Source organism: Garra rufa, chromosome 8, assembly GCF_049309525.1.
Source record: "Garra rufa chromosome 8, GarRuf1.0, whole genome shotgun sequence".
Lineage (NCBI taxonomy): Eukaryota > Metazoa > Chordata > Actinopteri > Cypriniformes > Cyprinidae > Garra > Garra rufa.
This window is the reverse complement of record NC_133368.1, coordinates 36,609,277-36,632,784: the sequence shown is the minus strand read 5'-3', so window position 1 is coordinate 36,632,784 and position 23,508 is coordinate 36,609,277. Positions and strand designations below refer to the sequence as shown.

At 36.0% G+C, this 23,508-nt stretch overlaps 2 protein-coding genes across 2 annotated transcripts in view; one reads left to right on the top strand and one right to left on the bottom strand.

Moving 5' to 3' along the window:
* Positions 1 to 73: 73 nt before the first annotated feature.
* On the bottom strand, positions 74 to 6,331 carry gpa33b (glycoprotein A33 (transmembrane), paralog b). The gene is made up of 7 exons (XM_073846401.1): positions 6,160 to 6,331; positions 3,635 to 3,801; positions 3,287 to 3,500; positions 3,047 to 3,211; positions 2,849 to 2,965; positions 1,554 to 1,683; positions 74 to 1,450 (listed from the first exon to the last, which is right to left on the bottom strand). Exons 1-7 carry the CDS (start codon positions 6,203 to 6,205, stop codon positions 916 to 918), a joined length of 1,374 nt encoding a protein of 457 aa, XP_073702502.1. The 5' UTR covers positions 6,206 to 6,331; the 3' UTR covers positions 74 to 915.
* Positions 6,332 to 8,366: 2,035 nt separating this feature from the next.
* Positions 8,367 to 23,508, top strand: part of pou2f1b (POU class 2 homeobox 1b) — a 28,207-nt gene continuing 13,065 nt past the window's right edge. Inside the window, exons 1-9 of the mRNA XM_073845490.1 lie at positions 8,367 to 8,412; positions 12,406 to 12,420; positions 12,650 to 12,715; positions 13,058 to 13,149; positions 15,105 to 15,284; positions 20,203 to 20,335; positions 20,428 to 20,519; positions 22,920 to 23,093; positions 23,285 to 23,426. Coding sequence (XP_073701591.1) covers positions 8,367 to 8,412; positions 12,406 to 12,420; positions 12,650 to 12,715; positions 13,058 to 13,149; positions 15,105 to 15,284; positions 20,203 to 20,335; positions 20,428 to 20,519; positions 22,920 to 23,093; positions 23,285 to 23,426 — 940 coding nt within the window. The remainder of the gene's footprint in view (positions 8,413 to 12,405; positions 12,421 to 12,649; positions 12,716 to 13,057; positions 13,150 to 15,104; positions 15,285 to 20,202; positions 20,336 to 20,427; positions 20,520 to 22,919; positions 23,094 to 23,284; positions 23,427 to 23,508) is intronic.

The window sequence follows — 23,508 nt, the reverse complement described above, 5'->3', positions numbered from 1 at the left end:
AATTTTAAATTATCTGTATGTCCTGTACATGTGGCAAAATTGACAATAAAGCTGACTTTGACCTATTTTGACCTATTTTAAAATCACATTTTATTTAGACTGAAAAGCAGATGTGTGTAAGTACTTCCAGCCATGTAAATATACAAAAATTGTACAAAAATGTAATTTACATTTGTGTATATTTACTCACCAATGTGAACACATGGCTATCCACCTTTTTCTTTAACAAAGAAGTAAGCCTATGCTTGAGACTTCCGGTTCATTAGCCACTATAGGGAAATAATAAGAAGTATAACAACGTGCAGTAAACTCTAAAACCGTTTGCACTACAAGCCAGTGTGTTCATAATTAAGACAATACATTAAAATAATATGGTAAGACACAGCAATTTGCGTTATCAAGCAGTAAACCAGTTTTGTACAGTAAAAAATAGCTGGATGCGAATGAGACGGGAAGCCAAACACATTTAATTTACAAATGGCCTGCTCTTATCGAAAGAAAAAGGTGGATAAAAATATCTGTTATATACATGATTCAGAAGAACAGTCAGAATAGAAATGTCAAGTAATTCCTTCAGCTAACAGACATAACAAAACATCTTTATGCTGTATATAAAATCTTGTAAAATCAAATGAAAAAAGTTAAAAAAGAATGATCCATTGAGATCAAAAGAATCATTTTGCCACTGCAAGGATACAGCGAAATTTGATTTGATTATCAACACAGGAATTTTTTTTTATAAAACAACAGAACAATATAGCACATCAACATATGTTAGAACTGGAGAACAAAAATACACACCAGATACCATCTGAGGCCTTGATATAGTGGTTGTCCTTTTGCTGGTGGTCAAATATGTCAAATATGTCAACGGTTCTTCACTTATGTCAATCACTGATGCTGATCTTAATGATTTTATCTATAGCGATCTCTTTGGTCATCATAGCGATCTCTGAGGTCATCGCGACTACCTCTGCGTTCGTCATACCGATCTCTGAGGTCATCACGACTACCTCTGCGTTCATCATAGCGGTCTCTGAGATCATCACGGCTACCTCTTCGTTCATCATACCGATCTCTAAGGTCATCACGGCTACCTCTGCGGTCATCATAACGGTCTCTACGGTCATCATAGCGATCTCTGAGGTCATCACGACTTCCTCTGCGGTCATCGTAGCGGTCTCTTCGGTCATCATAGTGGTCTCTGAGGTCATCCCGGCTTCCTTTGCGGTCATCATAGCGGTCTCTGCGATCATCGTAGCGGTCTCTGAACTCATTGCGGCCACCTTCATTGAGGTCATCGCGGCTACCTCTGCGATCATCATAGTGATTTTTGGGGTCATCAATGCCAGCTTTGTAGGTTCTGTCTTCACTGATCACCATGTTATCTGTATTCCCGTCCTCAGTATTTTCTACTGGTGGTTTGTCGTGGTATTCCACCTCTGGATTTCTGAGATAATAATAACAAAAAAACATCTTAACAATGAAGACCTTCCACACAAGAACCAACAATCACTTCATCTATTACTTCGAGAGCATAAATAGAGACCTACTCCATTTCATAATCTTTTGATATCTGTTTCTGTTTCCGTCTGCGGTAGCAGCAGATGATGATTATTATGAGCACTATAGCTCCAATAATACAACCAGCAACAATACCTATTGTTGCAAAATTCATAGAGGCTGTAAAAACAGAAAGATGTGGAAATGAAAATCAGAGAGAAGCCTTCTGAGGTCAACATTTCATATTCAACTTTTTACTGTTAAGATACTTGCATACATCAAAAGCAGTGAACTGAACCTATTTTTGGGTTTAGACTTGTCTACCTACTTGCGTGGTTTGATTCCGACCTCAGAATAATCAACCTCCGGAAAAAAAAACATAACTGTTTTTATGATTAGGTGGTTTTGTATGTATGAGAATCATACAGAAACCAGTGTTGGAGAGTAACTAGTTAGATAAAATGGAATTACGTAGACCTAATTTATAGTCAAACCAAAAATTATTGAGACACCAGATATAATTGTTCATATTTTTTTCTAGTGAGTACAGGACACTATAGATGTGAGGGTAGCAAAATTAATTAAACTATGAAATATTATACCCCAAAAAATTTCATACAGTGGACTACAGGTAAAATTGATTTGGGACCAAAAATTATTCAGACACCTGACCATGCTTTACTGAAGTGTTATTTCTTTAATTGCTAATGCAACCTTTTTACAGACAAAATTAAGCATTGCTTGGTAATTGGTCAACAAAGTATTAATAGTTGTGTAAATATCGTCATACTAACAGTCTGATTTTTTTTTTCATTTGGTTGATTATAGTCCATTACATACCTTTCTATCAAAGTAATCTAACATTATTATGAATTTGTTCTGAAACAGTTTAACTCTGAGTTCTTGTCATATTTTGTTACTATTTTCTAAGCTATAGTGAATATGAGAATTGTTGAAGGTGTCTGAATACATTTTGGTTTTAGTGTAATTACAAAATAAATTGAACTGTAATCTGTTACAGTTACATAGAAATGATGTGTAAATTAGAGTTACTTTTGTGAAAATGTGAACTTGTGAAAATGTAAATGTTACAAAGGGGGTAACATCTGAATATTTTCAGTCTGACAGTCTGAATAGTTTGCTCACCAGAACATATAATAGTTACATGTTTTTTTTCATGAGAGTGTGTTGGAATAACATAAACTGATGAGTGTGTACACTGTAAATCAGGTCAGTTGTCATGTTGACATTAAGCTATAGTATCAAGGTGTTAAACATCAACACATCAACACATAATAACTGGTAAAATAAATAGAAGAAAGCAGGCAAATATGGTGATACTCACAAGGCATTACAGTCAATGTCATGTTGCATTTGGCTGATCCAACCGTATTGGTTGACTGGCAAATATAGTAACCCGATGTCTCCATGGATACATTGACCAGAGACAGAACTCCATTCTCTGTTACACAAATAATATTTAAACTATAGCATGCAGTGACAAAAAAGTGTAATTAATCTATTGAAGACAGACAAAACTTACTTTCAGTGGTTTTTATAGGAAATGCTTGAAGTATATCTTTAAAATCATATCTCTCCCAGTTGTATGTTGGTGTTGGCGAGCCCTCCTCAGAGACACAGGTTAGGTTAATATTGTGTCCGTATTCTGCTGTGCCCACTACCTTACAAACTGGTTTTGATGGCGCAACTGTAAAAAAAAAAAACATTCAACATTTGAGAAGGATTCTACTTGCCATGTAAAGCTATTTGCCAGAGATCTTACCCTGAACCAAAAGAAAAGTAGTGTCAGATGTTCTGCCTTCAATGTCTCCAGGAATCTGAATAAAACATCTAATTGTTCTGCTTTCTTTAAGAGTGACTTCTTTTAGTGTCAGTTTCGATGATTTTGCATCAAGGTCAGTTTCTATGGAGGCTTTGCCTTGATAGTCTGGTCCAATGTCTACTTTGCCATGGGAGTAATAGTTACCAAAAATAACCTATGAGGCCAAAACAAAGAATCATATAATGGTTCCATTGTGATAGTTTCATTCATTACTTTTACATTCATTAGTTTTAACACTAATCATGGTTAGTGGTGTTTTGGTGGACAGCTGAAGTTTTTCTAGCTTACCTTCTGTCCAGATGTCTCATCAGCATCACCAGTCCACGTTATAATGATAAGGGAGTTAACTTGATTTTTAGGTCTATAATTACATGTGAGGGTAACATCATCACCCCTGGCAACCTCTATGGTAGCTTGACTCATTGTCACGTCCAGTCCAAAACTAGCTGACATCACTACGAGGCAAAAAGAGAGCTTTGTGAATATCAAACAATGTTATACCTTTTGCTAATAGTAATTGTCAAATGAACAATTCTAAATTGTAGGATTTAATAATATTTCACAAAGCTTAAAGGGATCCCTGGGTATTATGACATGTATCAATATAATGCAAATTATGGCTATTACTAAAATATGTAGTAGAAAATGCATGAAAGATTTACCTTATTTATATTTCACATCGTTTTATACATATTTTAGACTATGGGGGCGCCATTATGATGTGAAATGGTTTGCGCTCGGTGAGCTGCTTTTGCTACTGCTGTTTTTACCGCAACACACAATTCAGAACATACAACTCTGAAAATAAAATACTGCTATGATGAACATAGATACTGAAAAAGCTTTCAGGTGGCATAGGCTTAAACCAAATGCTGTACCGTCGATTTTCCCCACAAGGAGTGTGAAATCCACGCTGAAAAACTACTGCATTGGCTGCTGCGTCATGACAAGCATCCTGTCAGGATGGCATCTAGCATTTATTGTTTCTGCCGTTTGTAAGCTCTTTCAGTAGCTATGGTCGTCCAAAAGCCTCAATAGCATCAGGACTAAAGTGGAGAGAAAAAAGAACTAGGTATTTTGGAAGTTTTATTCGTCCACAGGCATCTTCCCATTATTTGAGCTCTTATCACTAGGAAAAGCAGTGAAAACTTCTCTTGTTGCCTTTCGATTGAAAATTACAACCAAAAGTCGCACAATGTAGCATCGAGTCAGTATTTTATTTTTCGAGATGTGTTGCTGTAAAAATTAGCAACAGGTAGCTGCAATAGCTCACTAAGTGCAGCCATTTCACGGCATTGAAATCATGGCGCCCCCTATAGTCCAAAATATGTATAAAATGATTTGGGTTTCAAAAAATAAGGTAAGTCTAATGGGTTTTCTAAAACGTATTTCAGTAAGATCCTTACGAAAAAGAAGCTTATTCAAGTTTGCTATTAGAATACTTCTGTTAAACTAAAACTTGGAAAGTATACTTTCAGTCTACTTTTTATGTACTTCTCAGAAATGTGCTTTTATGTAGCCTACTTCTCAGAAATACACTGAAAATGAAATTTATGTATACTTGACTTATACTTTCATTGTTATAACTTTGTAATAATGTCAACCCATAAAGAGGTATTCATGACTGTCAAGCTTTAGGGAGTTGATCGACTCCATTTACGTTTAATTATCATGAATAGGGTTTTTTTTAAGCTTTTTGTTCAAAATGTTATTTATTTACTTATTTCTATGAAACTTACCCACATTTAAGTGTTTATAAAAAAAGAATGCATGGAGCTAGAATAAAATGTTTTTGTTCACAAGCAGATACCCTGTTCTTTCTTTTAATGTTTTGGTACAAATATTCATATAACAAAATATATACAAATTAATACCTAAATATGGACATAGTAGTATACTTAACGTATGATGTAAAGTTTACTTAAAGAAAACTTACGAGTACATTTTAAGTATAAAACTACTAAACTAGTAGTTTACTGAGACTATACTTCAAAGTGTACTAAAATGCATAAAAAGTATATAATTAGTAAACTATCAGTATACCTATAAGTTCACTTTTAGTATACTTGCAGAACAAACTAACAACATAGATGTGAACTAGTTGTGTACTCACAGTTTGCTACTGTTATACTTAAAGTATACTTAAAAATATACTTTTATATACTAGAAAGTGGGTCAATTTAGTCCCAATGAGTATTGAAATAGTACACTTGAAAGTATACTGTTAGTACACTGATATTTGTATACTTACAACATAAATTATACTTCAAATATATACTTGAACTTAATACGTTAGGCTATATTAAGCCATAGAAGTCTTAATACTTAATGTTCCCTTTAAAAAACATAAAAAACTTTACAAATTTAAAATGATTTTAAGATAAAAGGGAATGATCTGACAATATTTAGTATAATTCATGGTATTTCTACATTTGAAAAGGTTCTCACTTACAAATCACAACTTAAATTTATTAGTAAACTGTGTGAGATATTCATTTATTAATAATACAATTGATTAGTTTATTTCATATTAATTAATTACAATATTTAAGAATACTGATGCTGTGTGTTAGGTCTATGTAAATGAATGAATGAAGCAAGAAGCTGAAAAAATCCGCCATTTTGTAGCCCTTGTGAAAACATAGAGAACATAAATACTGGAAAACATATCTTTAAAAAAAATCACATTTAGAACAACTGAAAAAAGAAGAAATCACTTTTGTAAACCACACTATGTTATCTAACACACAATGTCATTGGTTTTATCTTGACTGTTGTACTCAACGTAAACATTAGAAAAACAACCACCTGACCTGATATTAAACACAGACTGCAAAACATCAGCTTCCAGTTGGTCATTTTGTCGTTTTCCAGTCACACTGCAATAGATGGTGGTCTGCAGGTAGATTTTCATATAGATTTTTTGTATATCCTTATCTCTTGGTTTCCTGCGTGGTCACCGAAACTCTGGCTTCTGCTCCTCTATCTACCACACCTTTATTGCACTTTGGACTCTTATTCTCTTCCTTAAAGTTTTACAAGTTAGGTTGTACCAAATGGCAGATTTTACGTGTTAGTACAGACTCGGAGTCATTGCTGTAAAATGAACTGACGTGCAAGAGAAAGGGGATGTTTACATAGCTAACAGTAGGGACATGGTAAATATGTTACAGTTCTGAACCTTCCTGCATTTTATTCAGGGTGAATTGTGTATACTATCACTTGCATAAAGCTTAAGGTTAACATACACATTGCTTTGCTTTTTGATTGTTGAAGGAATATTAAAATATTTTAATTTGAATGTCTTTGAATAACCAATCTAATGTTGTTGGTCTAACCCTAAACAAACTGGATGTGCCCTCCAGCTGTGGTGCATTGCCACACAGGACCAGCAGATGGTACTGTAGGAGACATAATTGAAATTACAGGTCATTTTTCCATTTGGTAAAAAACTATTCATCTTTACCAGACACCATACTCACAAAAACATACGTTTCTATTTACTGTGCTAGTTAACAGACTTGCTCTCACTCTTTCCATATAGGATATTTAATTTAAGCCCTTTTATTGGTTTGTGGTTATTTGTATCAGATTTCAGTAAATAATACACTACCAGTCAAAGTTTTTGGACTTTAAGATTTTAAAGATTTTTAAAAAGTCTCTTCTGCTCACCAAGCCTGCATTTATTTGATCAAAATACAAAAAAAGTAATATTGTGAAATATTTTTACTATTTAAAATAACTGCTTTCTATTTAAATATATTAACAATTTCAAGAAATTAATACTTTTTGATCAAAAATTGAAATTGATCAAAGTGAGGATAAAGATATTTATAATGTTATGAAAGATTTCTATTTCAGATGAATGCTGTTCTTCTGAAACCTGAAAAAAGCTGTTCTCAACATAATAATAATAATAATAATAAGAAATGTTTTAAGCAGCAAATCAGAATATTAAAAAGATGCTAAGCGTTCAGCTTTGAAATCACAGGAATAAATTACATTTTAAAATTCAAATAGAAAACAGTTCTTTTAAATAATAAAAACATTTCAACCTTACTGTTTTTGCTGTACTTTAGATCAAATAAATACAGGCTTGGTGAGCAGAAGAGACTTCTTTAAAAAAAACATTACAAATCTTACTGTACAAAAACGTAGTTTGCTGTAAATATCACTCTTGGCAACAGAATCAAGATTTGTAACTGTAAAAAATATTTAAATAGACACATTTTTCTCTTTTTTTAAATACAAAATTGCTTTTATGAAATAACTGTCAAAAAGTGTTTTACAGTCATATTTGACATGTAAGTAAGTAAAGAAGCAGTCATGGCATTTTGTTCTTTCACTTATACAGCTTTATTTATTTTTGCTTTGTTGTATTATTTTATTATATACTAACTCGCAAAATATACTGTTATTTTACAAAGAGCTGAGTAATACAGTTTTATAAAATATGTGAGATGTAGTTAAAACTGATTAAAATTATTACTATTTTTTAAATTAAAAATAGCCTAATATTAATACAACCATGTTTTATTGTCTTGAATGCAAATTAAATGTATCATCAGCCAGTGGACCGTTGTAATGTCTGCAGTAACGTGATGCAAACATATTTTGCCTAAAGAGAAAAGCAAAATGCATTTGAAATGACACGTCTATGGTAATATAAACCACCCATTCATTTCTTTGTTTGTTATTAATTTGTAATTTCAGTAAATTACTATATAACAAAGATGTTACACTTTTTTTTTCTTTTTAATTCACTAAATTGTTAATAAAACAAAGCTTTTATTTATTTCCCCCGTTCTTTTTCTGTTTTTGCACGTGACGAATAACGCATGCAAGTGTACTTAAAAGTTAAAAGTGTAATTAAGGTTGACGATCGATGTCAGCGGAGGTGTTTGTGGGTGAGCTCAGGCGCACTGATGGGAACTCTCAGATCTGCCATGCTGATGCTGTGAGTGAGTGCATCGGTGAGCCTCTGTATTGTGTTTTGAGGATTTGGGCTTAAATATTCAAAATGGCGGACGGAGGAGCAGCGAGTCAAGATGAGAGTTCAGGACCAGGTAATCATTACTGCATTTTACATATTCATATTCATATTCAAACACTCTTTCTCTCAAGCCCGAAAAGCGCGGTGGGGAAAGCGTAAACAAAATACTCAAAGCCGATGTTGCAATCTTATGCACCCTTGAAATAAACGAATCGGGGAATAATTCTCTGTCTGTGCGACGGTGAAACTGGCGATGCAGTGCGACGGCAAATTAAAGGAAAAATGCCTCCTTTGTGTGATTAGAGCAGCCGCGTTACATATTCATACCGCCGCCGAGAAATCGCCGCTTTGCATATTTTATTAGTCATAATCGGCGACAGCTCACGGGCTTTTGCACTGTCCCCGGTTAAAGCTTGTAAGAATTTTACAGTTAATCATAACTAAGGGCTGCTGTGTGCATGCTAAGCGGCTAATGCTACTCCAGCGGCTTTGTGTTGCTGTATTGTGCCGTGAGCCAATCCCACATATAAAGCTTTGAATATTCATTCGCTCGCAATCAGCCGGCGTCTGCGCAACGTGTTTACGGTGAAAATATGAAAGAGCACAGCAGCCGAGGCTTGCTTGGTGTACAGTTAGAACACGGCGTGATTTTTTTTAATGCCTATTCTCTTGCCTTTTGTGCCCATTGCAGGCGTGTAGCCCTGTTATGTTATTCATGTGGGCCTTCTAGAGCTCAGAATGCGCTGTTCAGCATATTCTATCAGAATGAATCCATTTCATTGTCGAAGGATGGCGGAACGTGCCAAAATGGAATTCTGACGGCTGTTTATACATTGTATCCAGTACGGCTGTTGCAAATTGATACTTTGTAGCACAGCCAGTGTTTCTGTAACATTGTATCAGTCTGTCTGCTCAGGGAGATGTATGCATGCAGGCATTATGCCAGCTTTATTTGCTAGTCTAATAGGTGATCCTCATATAGAGCACAGCTTTTCCACTATTGTTCCAGAAGCAGTATGCTTGTGTATTTAGTCAGTTTACTGTCTTTCATCATCCATGAATAGCTAAAGAAGTCAGTGTTACTATTTTCCTTCTCTTGTGACATATTCTTTAGTGCTGTAGTTATCAAAGTATAACTCTCAAGCGTGATATGATCTTTATCCACATTTGAATCACAGGTATTCAGAACTATAATTAACCACTGTTGAGCTGATATTCAGAACTATTTCATGTCTGTTTTATTCATATCGCATTTCACAGTACTTTACAGAACAGCTTTACAGAAATTCATACTGTTGTTTGTAATAAATCATAGTCCACATTTGGCATTTTAAAGCTTTCTATGGTGAATATCGCTTTATGTGGGTAAAGTTGGATATATGTCTAACATTTGAAGTTTGTGATTTATTTTGTGGTTACAGTGAGGATTATGAAATCTGAAAGCTTTTCGATTCAGTTTATAACATCTTGGTGTAGTGATAACCTAATTGCTAAGAGGTGCATCACTGCTATAATTAAAATGATTCTGAAATTATTTTAGTATTAATTATATTCAATTATACAATTTCCTAATGCTTTGAATACGATTTTATTTTTATGTTCTATTTTTTTTTAATTAGAGCTTAATATTCATGTTTACAGTCAAACCAAAAATTATGCAGACACCAGATATAATTTTTTTTTTTTTTTTTTTTTTACAGTTGGGTGCAGGGCACTATAGTTCATTTATGTAAGTGAGGACAACAAAATAAAGCAAACTGACTTTTATACCCCAAATTCTTCATATCGTGGACTACCAGTAAAATTATTCAGATACTTTGACCTGGCCATGTTTTGCTTAAGTGTTTTTTTTTTAAATTGCTAATGTACCTAACATACCTTCCTATCAAAGTTATCTGACATTATCAAGATGAATTTGTTTTGACAAATTCTGAGTTCCTGTCATACTTTATTACCATTTTCTAAACTATAGCGAAAATGAGAGAAAATATTGAAGGTGTCTGAATAAATTTTGGTTTGACTGCAGCTCTATTTTACTGTATCTGTTTTAGTAATTTTAGTATTTTTTCAGTAAGTTGCTATTACAGTAAATTCTAAAGTTTTTCATCTAATATTTATATTTTATTTTAGCTAACTGTTATGTCAAATGTTTCTCATTTAACATGAATTCTCTGACTACATGAGTTATTTGTTCTTAAAATTTAAATTAGCATATGTGTCACAAAGGAGTCAGGTGTAACAGACCCTGCTTTTAAACTGATAACATGTGCACTCTGTGTGTAAGTGCCTAGAGAGACAATGACATGCTGAAACTTGTTAGTTTAGTGTATCCGCAGCTCATACCTATAGTGTAAATTACCTGCATGAATCCTTACTTTTATTTTTGTAGTAACTGACACTTTTCAAACATAGTAGCGAAACTTCATGGCATTTTGCGTCTGTCTTCGACCATCTGTCTGTATTGCTTGCGTTTTTCTTCAAGCTCTGCTGATGTGAACATGTAGAAACAGTCCCTGCAGGCTAACAGTCTATTAATTAAAATGATTATAGATCATGAGTTTTGCCAGCCTTCGAGAATTATATACAACAATGTGTGGCAGATTGGCGTGACTTCATGTTGTTTTCTCTTGCCGTCCAGCTAAATGTTTTGTCATTATAAATTATAATTTACGAGTGAAAATAATTGTGGTTTGTGAATGGCTTCCATCATACTATCAAGCGTCTTTAATTTTTCATCAGTTCCTCTCTGAAACTCGAATGCAATGTGTTTTTGAATGCATCATTTGAATATGAATAGTTATGTGTTCCTACTTGCTCGTAATGAAATATTGAAATTATTTCATCCTCTGTGCTGAATTCGAGTCCTCTTTAAACAGGCATTTGAGGCATTTTATGGAAAAAAGTATAATTTTGCATTAAATTAAAGTATTTTGGGCTAATTTGAATATTACTCTTCAGGTTAGTTTTTCCATTGTCACATGGTTGTTTGTAACCAACGAAAGTAGGTTGTTTTGTTGGATTACGCTACTCTTGTCATTCTCATAATCCTGCTATTGTTTGTATGCTTTTGTTTGACTAAAGTTTAGCGCTTTGAAAAAGTATTTGAAGTGTCAGCAATACTTCCTTTCGGATAGGCTGATTTCTTTATGCTTACTCTGTCAGATCTTTGTTCTAATATGTAAATCTCTGTTGTAATTAGGCCAAGCTCTGAAAATATCAGTTAATGAGGTGCACAGTTAATCTGGATATGCAAAGCAGACTTCATGTTCTTTTCCAGACAATACGGCTACAGAAGTCACGGAATTTGATCCGTGAAGTGTTTGGGCCACAGGGGGCTGGGTGAATAGGATGGTGGAGAATGGCAAGTAATTTACTTCTCCAACAGCTCCATCCGCAACCTCTGGTGCTTAGAATGTGCTTCTAAACGCAACCTGCCGCCTTTATGTCCAGATACAGACCTCGCCGGTTTGTTGCGCTTTGATCGCATTGACAGAAAGCTCACCTGTTTCACCTAATTTAACCAGCACTCCGTAGGTAATTGGGCTTGTGCATTGACACTCTGGAGGTTTTTTTTTTCAATTCCTCCTTTTTCCCTCCAAAGCGATCCAATTAATATGCTAATGTGATGATAAATATTTATGAACATTTAAATTAGGGAGAAAGCTCTCAGAGCGCCATGCGAAATGAATTGCTTGCAGGACTTCAAAGTGTTGCTCGGCTAATGAAGTGAGGGAGATTTGCATATGGCTTTAATCAGCTGCATACTGATTATGCTTTATTACGGCGCTGGCAGCTGCTTCGCTTCTGTTCCGTTCTAGAATGAAAACGAACTTCTTCACACTCTAGTTGTTATGACAATCATGGCACAGAGAGAGTGAGAGAGAGAGCAAGCAAGCAAGCCGGAGAGACTGAGAGAAAGGCAGCCACAGTTTCACTGAAGCTTAGCTCTGCTCTGCACGTGTGTTGTTTTTCCACTCCTAACTGTTTAGCTACATAGAGACTTGGGTTGTCTGCGAAAGGGGCGCTGAGTTTGTTGTGATGCTCGTAGAGACGCTTGACAAAGCAGGTGCAGCAACTGCTGGTGAGTGATGTTTGCGGTTGGCAACAATATTTAAAGATCTGTTTTACCGTAAAGTGATGCTATGCTGTCTGGAATTGAGTAGTAAACATATGTGGTTTCTTAATTGCGTTCAGTTAAGTCTCGTGGTTTGAAATCAAAAATTGGAATGCATGCTCTCACTTTTGAAAGTCACTGAATGAATGGTCTTTGAAGAGAAACTGAAAGTCCAACCTTGCTCTGTCTGTTCCAGATTCTAGAATGAGTAATCCATCGGAAACAAGTAAATGTGCAATGGAGAGTGGGGACGAAAACACTGGTGAGTTACCCAAGGAAGCGTTGGATCTTTAGAGACTTGCATGTTATGTATTTTCTCAGATCTTTTGCCTTGATCTTTCGAACACAGCTTTCTTTTACAGTTGAGTGAGTGAAAGACTATCAGTTCAGAATTTTAAATTGTACCGGGTCACTTGTGCAGCTTTGACTGAGGTTGAACGTGTAGGACAATGTCTCTCAATATGTATCACAAAAAGTTTTTTTTTTATTTTTTATTTTTTTAAAGTTTGAAATAAGAAAGGCCATGGCGTTGAATAACTTGCTTGAAAAGACTTTTTTGTGTGGCTGTGATCTATTGTACCATTGACTGCTTTTCTTCTTCCAGGTGCCCAAACAAATGGACTGGACTTTCAGAGGCAGACTGTGCAAACAACAAGCGCAATCACCAACGCACACGCACAGGCCTTGCTCCAACAGGTATAATCTTTTTCCTCTGAGCTCACACACACATTTGCGGTCTGCGACATGGATGAAAAGGCTATAGGAATTTAAAGATGTCCCCAGGGCCCTTGTCTGAGTCACTGAACTGCCACTGTCTTGACCTGCGTGTGCGATTATCATGTTTCTGAGCGACTGCTGAGGCTTTCCACCTGATGTCATGCATTGTTGTGTCTTTTTGAAAATAATGCGTGGGATTTGTCGTAACTCTGAAGATTAGAGATGTAAGGCACAACATGCTATCTCCTGGTTACAGGGGAAATTATTGGGCCCCATATGCTAATTAGCTGCTCTGCAGTTGCTCGGAAACAGATGGTTGAGAATATGCAAATCTATGCAGAATTTACATGTACTGCATAACAGTTTCGTTAATTAGCATACCCGCTTTGCTCTCCGCTTGAAGTCTCAGAAGGCTGCGGTATATTTATATCACCGTACATGAGCTGCGAACAAAACATGTTTGATTTTGGAGAGAAATTTTGGGATGGTCTTCATCTATATTTGCTTTCTCTGTTCCCATTTCCACATAGATTGAGCAAAAGGTAAAAAGCCCTAGGTAAATTTGAACCAGAAAAAAGCATGAACCATACAACAGTGCCTGTCTGCTTTTTCAGTGGTCTTGGCTGTCAAAGTGTTTTCGTTAGTCATTTTTAAAGAGTTATAAGCCCTTAACCAAAACAGCCAGCCACTAGGTGAATCACAACATTACAAAAAGACAAAGGTACAAGACTGCTTTAAGGAGGGAAAGAACAACCTTCCCACAAAGCATTGCAACTCAAAAAACTTTTAAAAAAGATGGAAAAATATAAAACTACTGTTTAAAATCCGTTGATTGTAGATAGCTGACCATGGTCCACAAAACCAGTCATGAGGGTCAAAACTTTTAAACTGAGATTTATACATCATCTGAAAGCTGACTAAATAAGCTTTCCATTGATGTATGGTTTGTTAGGACAATATTTGGCTGAGATACGACTATTTAAAAAATCTGGAATCTGAGGGTGCCAAAAAAAAAATCTAAATCAAAATATTGAGAAAATCGCATTTAAAGTTGTTCAAATAAATTTCTTAGCAATGCATATTATTAATGAAAAAATAAGTTTTAATAAATTTATGGTAGGAAATTTACAAAATATCTTCATGGAACATGATCTTTACTTAATATACTAATGATTTTTGGCATAAAAGAAAAATTGATAATTTTTGCACAGAAATTTTCATTTTTGTGTTCTATTACAAAAATGAAAAATCTGTCATTAATTGCTCACCCTTATGTCGTTCCAAACCCGTAAGACTTTTGTTTATCTTTGGAACACAAATTATTATTAATAAAGAGACTTTGATTAAATCGTAGAGCTTTCTGACCCTGCATGGATGGCAGTGCTTTATGGCAGCAATAATTTTATGAAGCTACGAGAATGCTTTTTGTGTGTAAGGAAACAAAATAACTGTGTTTAACCATTTCTTCTCTTTCATAAAATTAACGTTCAACCACTGATGTCACATGGACTATTTTAGCAATGTCCTTACAAACTTTCTGGGCCTTGAACGTGGTAGTTGCATTGCTGTCTATGCAGGGTCAAAAAGCTCTCGGATTTCATCAAAAATATCTTAATTTGTGTTCCGAAGATGAACAAAGATCTTACAGGTTTGAAACGACATGAGGGTGAGTAATTAAAGACAGAATTTAAATTTTTGGGTGAACTATCGGTTTGATTAATAATAATAATTAATCATGGCTAATTGTAAATAGCACTTTTTGACAATGGCAACATCTGCAACTGCCATGTAGTGAGTCCAGGGTAAGGCTTTGTGAATAACGCGTGGATTTCCATCTTGAGAAATTTATGGAAATGAGCTTAGTGACAAATGTGGTCATTAGAGATGAAATGAATTCCTGTCTTTGTTTCTTTGTCTCGCTCTCTTTTTTCCAGTTGACTTTGACTCCAGCGCAGCAGCAGTTATTGCTGCAGCAGGCTCAGGCTCAGCTCTTAGCAGCAGCGGTGCAGCATTCAGCCGGCCAGCAGAGCAGCACTACAGGAGCCAGCATCTCTGCCTCCGCTGCCACCCCCATCACCCAGATCCCCCTCTCCCAACCCATCCAGATCACACCTGTAAGAGAGCTCCGCTTTCATTCAACCAAGTCTCAGTACTGAAATGGGCGTTTTATTTGACTGTAGCAACATTTTAATTTATTTTTTGCCCTGGCAGTATTTTGGCTTGCCCTGAGAAGTGTCAGAAGTGAAGTGTATTTTTAATTGACATTTAATATGTAAGCAAATTTTAAGGGATTTATAAGGGATTTTGTTCTCCATGCCCTTCAGCTATTTATATGAAGGAAGCTGTATCTGAATTTCAAGTGTATGGAGAAGTACCCAAAAAGAAATTATTGAATCAATAGAAAATGGGTGCTTTTGAACACTTTTAAATTGCCAAAGAGGAGGCAATTCCACCAGGATCAAAATAGCAGAAAACCTTATATAATATGCCTAAATGTTTTACTTTGCTGATTGGCAACAGAAAAATTAATTTTTCAAAAAAAATCTAAAACATCCTTACTGTTGAACCCCACTCATTTGAATCGACCCTTCACAAGGAGTTTGATTGACAGGCCATCTGACCAAACATAACGCCAAATCCGCCATTTTTGTCTAACAAACAAACCATACAGGGGAGTAGATTAATGTCACTGGACTTGATTCGTTCTCGTGCTGCTTGAACTGAAGTGCTACAGTGATCTGTTATGACATAATTAAAGAGCCTGAAAATGGTATTATTGTTTTAATTTTTTTTTTAAATGACTAAATTTGAAAGCTGAGACCTCACGGAGCAAAGAAAAAACTGACAACAGTCCAACAGAGCAGGTTACTTCTGGTATGAAACAAGGTCTCTTGTAAGAAATTTAAACAACAAATTGCGTTTTGTGGCTCCTTAAAGGTCCCATATTGTACACATTTCTGGAGGTTTATTTTAGTTGTTGATGTCCTTAAGATTTATTTATCTCAATATATTTTTACAGCTCCTTTTTTAGGAGCTCTTTCAAGAACAGCTTGATTTTGGCCCGTCTAATTAATATTCATGAGCCTCTCTTCTGATTGGCCTGTTGTTTTCTGAGTGACGCACAGCCAGGCCAACCACAAGTAACTACTGTCATGTATGCTGTAGCCGAGCCCAGAGCCATAGAGGGAGCCTAGCCTGCTGATACTCAACAGGATGTTTCAGAATCATCATGTTTTTTTTTCTTTTTCAAACACCGAATGCAGTAAGCTACATAACTGTTGCTTTAGTAAAGCCCCTTTCACAATGCGCGCTGATTTCGGAAAATTACTGTATCGAACGCTGTGTGAACAAAAGCCAGAACCAAATGCCATAAAGGCAGTGTTGTAATGATGATGCACGTTATCGTGCGACTCCTCACGACGGAAAAATACGTGCAAAGTGGAATGAAACAGCGATCAGGGAGCTCCTCACTATCAGCGCAGTAGCACAGATTGTTTGTCAGGTTAGTTTCAGTTTAGTGAAATGTACGCGTCGCATTACATCTCACATCCAAATGTCACATATGGGTTGTGTGTAAAGCACACACAGATTCCGGAAAACAACTGTGAATGAACCAAATTAAACAAATCCGGAACAAATCATGGGACACATTATTTTTAGTTTGACAAAAGGAGGGTGGGACGGTGGTTGGTGCTCGGGGTGGTGACTGAATTTGGTGACTACTTTATTCAGTCTGTGTGCATATTACTCTGGATTGACTGTTTTGAAACTTATATGGTAGTTACATAGCCCCAAGACCTCAGTTATCATGAAAAAAGCCAGGAAATTTCGATTTTGACAATATGGGACCTTTAATGTGTTATGACAGATCGCTGTATTGCCTCTGTTCAAGTGGCACGTGAACAGATCGTCTTTTCTAATTTACATAAAGCAATTTACGGAAAGACGTCAGTATACACAGTTTTTCAAATTTAACCCCCTGGGGTCCAAACACGCGTATACGCGTTTTGTGGCAGTTTCCCAAAAGGAACTTCAATTACTCGGTCATTTCTGATTGTACAGATAAAAGCAGTACATCAATCGAATCTGTAAAGGGTCTACTTTTATTTGTATATACTCACAAAACCAAAAAAATATTGTGATTTTACAAAATAAAGAAAACAAAAAGGGTGTGCTGTCTGCCGCGTTGATCTCCGTGATCTTCATTCAGAAACGCGTCATTAAAATAGACTATAACTCAGCCAATACACAACACAGAGACATGAGCAATATGTCTAGAGAAAGCTTGATATCTATACTTTCAAATAAAGTTATGTTTATTGAAATCAAATATTCTGTGATAAAGTAATCCGTATGAAACCAACACGATGTCCAGTCTCTCTTGTCTGCTTCATTAGTTTTAATTAGATCACGCCCAGGAGCGATTCCAGTCTTTCATATTCAAATCGTCCACGTGAGGGCGCCGCGCCAAAAGTAGACGCCCACATCACAGTAAACAAAGGAGAAAGCAGTTTCTTTTCTTTCAAGTTAGTCCTTTCTGGAAGAAGGTGAGGAGTAAAACTTACTTCAGAAGATGAACATTAAATGAGACATGGCGTGAACCAGCAGATGAGATATTTACACAAGTAAGTTTTTTTCTTTTATATTTGTAAGTTGTTACTGTGACAGAATGTGCACACATTTTACCAGTTAAGACTTTTTGCCAACTGTATTTCCTGACTACAGCAAGTGAAACATTATAAAGTATGTTTCATTTCACTGCATCTAAATGTCTCATGATGACAGGATGTTTCAACTTTGGTCGAAAAACGCGCTGGCGCATTTGAGGCACGCTTTTGTAATAACTCCGAAAAGAATGTAAAATTCTCCGTCAGTTTTGATCGTACAAATACAACCAATACATCATTCGAAACTGTAGAGGGTATATTTTTATTTGTATACACTGTGCTTTTATGAAAATAAGAAAACAGTCAGGGCACGCGCTCTGCCTTCACTGTCTGTTATATCTTTTCACAGACACATAAATGAAACTAACGTGCATGAAACCTAAATCTAAGTGATTACGTGCCTCACAGACATAATGCATTTACTTGTAGAAAGCTTGAAATGTTTACTTTTACATAAACCAATTCAAATAAAAAACTACTATTCTCTTTTTAAGTAATCAGTATGAAAGGTAGAAGTTGTATGGTTTCTCCTGTATCACTTCATTACAAACCTTACACCTGTATTTATCTCACACTGTTTTATTTGCACCTAACTGTTATACGCCTATGCTATACACTACCAGTCAAAGGTACTTTTTTAAAGAAAAATAATTATCTAATTTTGTGAAATAGGTTTACTATGTAAAAAAAACTGCTCACTTAAAAAAAAAAAAAAAAACTTTTAATAATAAAAAGTTTGGCTGGTAGTGTATGTGTTTTCTCCATGTTAGCTCTGTCTTTGTCAGATCATTGTGTTGCTCACATCTACTTGTTTTCTTTGCAGTTTCTGCTGTTCCCCGTTTTCCTGTGTTCAAGTTTCCTGCGAGTGATTTGGATATTGCACCCTCGACATCTTGACTTCTGTGTTTATTACTTTTGTTCCTAATAAAAAGTTTAACTGCACTCACAAGTGAAAGACAAGTTATTTTGTGTGATAGTTAAATATATTCAAAATACGCTTCAAACTAAATATATATGTATTTTGTCCTTTCATTTTTCCTTTATTCTTTCTGTTGTTTCCTCTCAGTCAACATCCGACTGAATGGCTCATTATGCGGCTCATTATGCAGGTCTTTGTCTTCTCAGGTGTAAATCACAGCATTATTCATGATCATTCACGCCTTCTCGCATACAGCCACTCTAAACAAAAAGTGTCTTCAAAAATTTAAATCTATATACTGTTTTGTGAAAACAAGTGAACTAGATGATTTTCACATCATTTGGTAGAAAAAAACCAAGCCTACCACATCCAATTCTCGAAAGTCCCGAGAATAAATATTCTGTATGTGTTAGATGACCTTATTTCAGTGACTTCAAAAATTTAGTTTTTCAAAATGCACGCATAAACATTGTTTTCTCAAAAACTTAAAAGTGTACATTCATGTTGCTTACATATTTTTGTAGTCCAATTTGTGCTAAATACAATGTATTTAGATTTAGGATATTAATATGTTTTTAACATACTGAAAAAAGCACAAATGTCAAGGCATGTCAAAACTTCTTCAGGGCCCCAAAACACCCCCGGGCCCCAGAGGGTTAAGTCGACTAGGGATGTGCACGAGTACTCGATTAATCGAACCCATCAGTTACGATCGAGCATGAAAATGACAATCGATTGGCTCTAAAAATGCATTTTTTAAATTTAAACTACTTTCATTCTTTCTGATTGGTTATGCTGGTATTTGGGAGGTAGTCAGATATTTGATTGGTTACGGCTGTGAGAAGTTACGGTCCAGAGACAAGACCGGAGCACAGAGCGAAAATGGCTTCTAAAGCACGCAGGGCTTCAGTTGCCGTTGTTTTAAAGTAACGGGAGAAGCACATCCTCTACTTTATGATGGGCATGTAGTTCAAGCTCACATGCATTTTGTGTAGATAAATACAATGTGTAATATAACATTTACATATTTATGTATCAAGGCTATGTGATTAATTTTATATACAATGCGTCATGTAGAAAAAGTGCTTCAGCTTCACCTCATGCTGTTATTTCTTTTAAATGTTTACTGTATACTGTGATGCAAACGCCCTGCCCCTTGCTTAAACTCCACCCCCGATTAATCGAGTACTCGTTTCTCAAACCTGTGGATTACTCGAAATGAAATATGATCAGAAATGCCCATCCCTAAAGTCGACTGAAGGTTATCTATACTCTCCTGTCTGTTTGTCAGACAAAATGGTGGAGTCAGTGTTATGATTGGTCAGATCACCTGTCAATCAAGCTCTTTGCAAAGGGTCAATTGGTGAGGTTGTCATGGGTTACCTGGTGTATTTGGTATAGTGATACATATTGATGTTCTTCTCACTACATGTTTGTATGGAACAGCAGTTACAGCAGCTGCAACAGCAGCAGAACCTCAACCTGCAGCAGTTTGTGCTGGTCCAGCCAGGTCACCCCATCGCAACACAGCTGCAGCCCGCGCAGTTCATCATCTCGCAGACACCACAGGGCCAGCAGAGTGAGTCCCATGTCATCTTAACCTCCTTGGATCTCTCTATCCCTCCAAGTGATTGTCCTGTCTGATTGTTTTTTTTTTCTTGCTCTAACCAGGTCTCCTGCAGGCCCAGAACCTTCTAACTCAACTACCTCAAAGCCAAGCCAACCTCCTGCAGACCCAGCCAAGCATCACACTTGCCACACAGGTCAGGGGCATCCCATTTCCCATTGGATCCAGTTTTATACATGATCAAGATCAGTTTATTTTTGAACGAAATCTACAAGAGTGGATTTGCATAGATTCCAAATACCAAAACCGCTGAACAATGACTACAGTTTCTTGCAGTTTTGTTTTTGAGATGAAAAATTTAGAACCACTATTACTGATTCCAAGTACACTACTGTTCGAACGTTTGGGGTCAGTACAATATTTTTATTTATATTTTTAAAACAATTTTCTTACGTTTACCAAGGCTGCATTTATTTGCTTAAAGGAACCGTATGTAGGATTGCGGCCAAAACTGGTACTGCAATCACTTTCAAAATACTGTAGAACGGTGTATCCCCTCCCGCTCCCCCCTGACTCGAGGTTGCCAGCTAAGCTGCAGGACTAGGCTGCAACAAGGAGCTTCCAATGGCAAGTGACGAGTCCTACACAGAAATTTGTTTTTCTTCTGTTAATTATGTTTATGCTTCACAAGAGATGTTTTGCGAAGTAATTATGTATCGCAAAAATTTACAGATGGCGATTAGCCAAATATTTCGTAAAGATGTACTGTAATACCACATTTCAGTCGGAACATAGGTTGTTTTCATACCTTGCTAGTGGTGCGATATAAAGCTTTTTATGAACGCATTCAGCACGGGCGACCGTGGGAAATCCACTGTGTACGGAAGCAAAGTTAGCCAAACATAGATGAATCTTACTTGTCCAGGAGAAAATTACCAACGATGGCGTCTATCTTCAAATTCTTCTCTGTTTTCAGCCGTCTCCATCTTTCAAAGGCATATCCTATACAAATCCTTTTTTTATTTCGGACTTTGTCACAACGTATTTCGGATTCATAACAAGGTCTTTTACGTTTTGTAACGTTATACATGTTTTATCCGACACGTTCGTATAGCCGCAGCTGTAACAGAGCTGGCAACCCGGATCACGAAACTCTACTGATTTCGTGATTGGTAGATAGCTGGAGGGTGGAGCCTCAGACCAAAACACAAAATGACAACAATAACATCAGTTGAGGGCTGCAACTCTCACTTTTAAATGACAATATCCTGGCCGGACCACTGTTGTCAGTGATATAAGTATTTGAAATGAACATGATTTCTTAATGTCTAGTGACATGTCAGGGCCATTTTATGATTAACTGACATAAATTTCTTACATACGGTTCCTTTAAATAAAAAAGATGCAGTAAAAACGGTAACATTGTGATATTACAGTTAAAAATAACTGTTTACTGTTCATGTTTTATATTTTAAAATGTAATTTATTTCTGTGATGGTGAAGCTGAATTTGGAGCCATTACTCCAGTCTTCAGTGTCACATAATGTTTCAGAAATCATTTTAATAAGCTGATTTGCTAATCAGGAAACTTACTGTGAATGTTGAAAACAGCTGTGCTTAAAAAGTTAAAAAGAACAGTGTTTATTAAAATAGAAATATTTTGTAACATTGTAAATGTTTTACTATAGAAGCCTGTTTCCGCCACTAAATAAAAAAGGTAATTGAGACTTTTTAATCTCACAATTCTGACTTTTTTTAGAATTGCGAGTTATAAAGTCGGAATTGTGAGATAGAAACTCGCAATTCTGAGAACATATATTTTCCCCTCAAAATTGGAAGTTTATATCTCAGAATTTTGAGAAAGTCAAAATTGCAAGGAAAAAAGTCAGAGTTTCATGAAAAAAGGCAGAATTGCGAGATACAAGCTCGCATTATGAGGGGAAAAAAGTCAGAATTGGCAGATATAAACTCGCAATTCCACTAAACTCACATTTGTAATAAAAATGTCCGAATTGCAATTTTTATAACTCACTATTGTATAACATAATTCTAAAAAAAGTCAGAATTGTGAGGGGGGGTAAAAATTGCAATATATAATCTCAAAATTCCCCCCAAAAAAGTCAGAATTGCAAGATACAAACTCACATTTGTGAGGGGGAAAAAGTCAGAATTGCAAGGAAAAGTCAGAATTGTGAGGGGGGAAAAGGGCAGAATTGTGAGATACAAACTCGCATTAATGAGAAAAAAAGAACTGCTTTTATCTGACAATTCTGACTTCATAACTTGCAATTGCAAGCTTGTATCAGAATTCTCAATTTTTTATTTTTTTTTAATTATTCAGTGGCGGAAATGTGCTTTAATTTTTTTACTGGCACTTTAGATACAATCAATGCATTCTTACTGATTAAAATTTGTATCCTTTAAAAAAAAGTCTGACTTCAAGCTTATAAACGTAAGCATAGATGTATCAAAAAAAACGTAATGTTTAATATTCAGTTGGACAGTTGCAGTTTTCACAATTGTTTCTTTAAAAAAAAAAAAAAAAAGTGCAAGCCTTCTTGTTCATCTCCGTAATTTCTTTCCTTACTCTTCACAGCCTGCTACACCCACACGCACGATAGCAGCGACCCCCATCCAATCCCTTCCTCACAGCCAGACGACACCAAAGCACATCGACACACCCAGCCTGGAGGAGCCCAGCGACCTGGAGGAGCTCGAGCAATTTGCCAAGACCTTCAAACAGAGACGTATCAAACTGGGCTTCACGCAGGTAAACTGGGTTTCACTGGTCAGACAGTTTGTGTTGTTGCAACTGTTGTTGATTTTACTGTTCAACATAAGTCACTTTTTCTATTTGTTCTTATTTGAAGACAGTTTTCCTGGAGCTGAGACTCATTCGGTGACTACCTGACATTTTCAGAGTTTAAAACTTCTTACATGCTATTATGTTGCTTGTATCAGGGGGATGTTGGCCTTGCCATGGGAAAACTTTATGGAAATGACTTCAGCCAAACCACCATTTCTCGCTTTGAGGCCTTGAACCTGAGCTTTAAAAACATGTGCAAACTGAAGCCTCTGCTTGAAAAATGGCTCAATGATGCAGGTATGTATTTTCTCTGCTCTCAGCCTTTACTCTCCTTTGCCATCCTCTCTCAAAATAACATTGTATACCATGAAGAATGTTA

Excerpts from the sequence above, each read along its gene's own strand:
- gpa33b (XM_073846401.1), bottom strand. The coding sequence starts at position 6,205 with ATGACCAACTGGAAGCTGATGTTTTGCAGTCTGTGTTTAATATCAG. Across the intron at positions 3,501-3,634 it reads ATGAGACATCTGGACAGAAG|GTTATTTTTGGTAACTATTA; the intron begins GTAAGCTAGAAA and ends TTGGCCTCATAG. Across the intron at positions 1,451-1,553 it reads TCAAAAGATTATGAAATGGA|AAATCCAGAGGTGGAATACC; the intron begins GTAGGTCTCTAT and ends TTATTATCTCAG.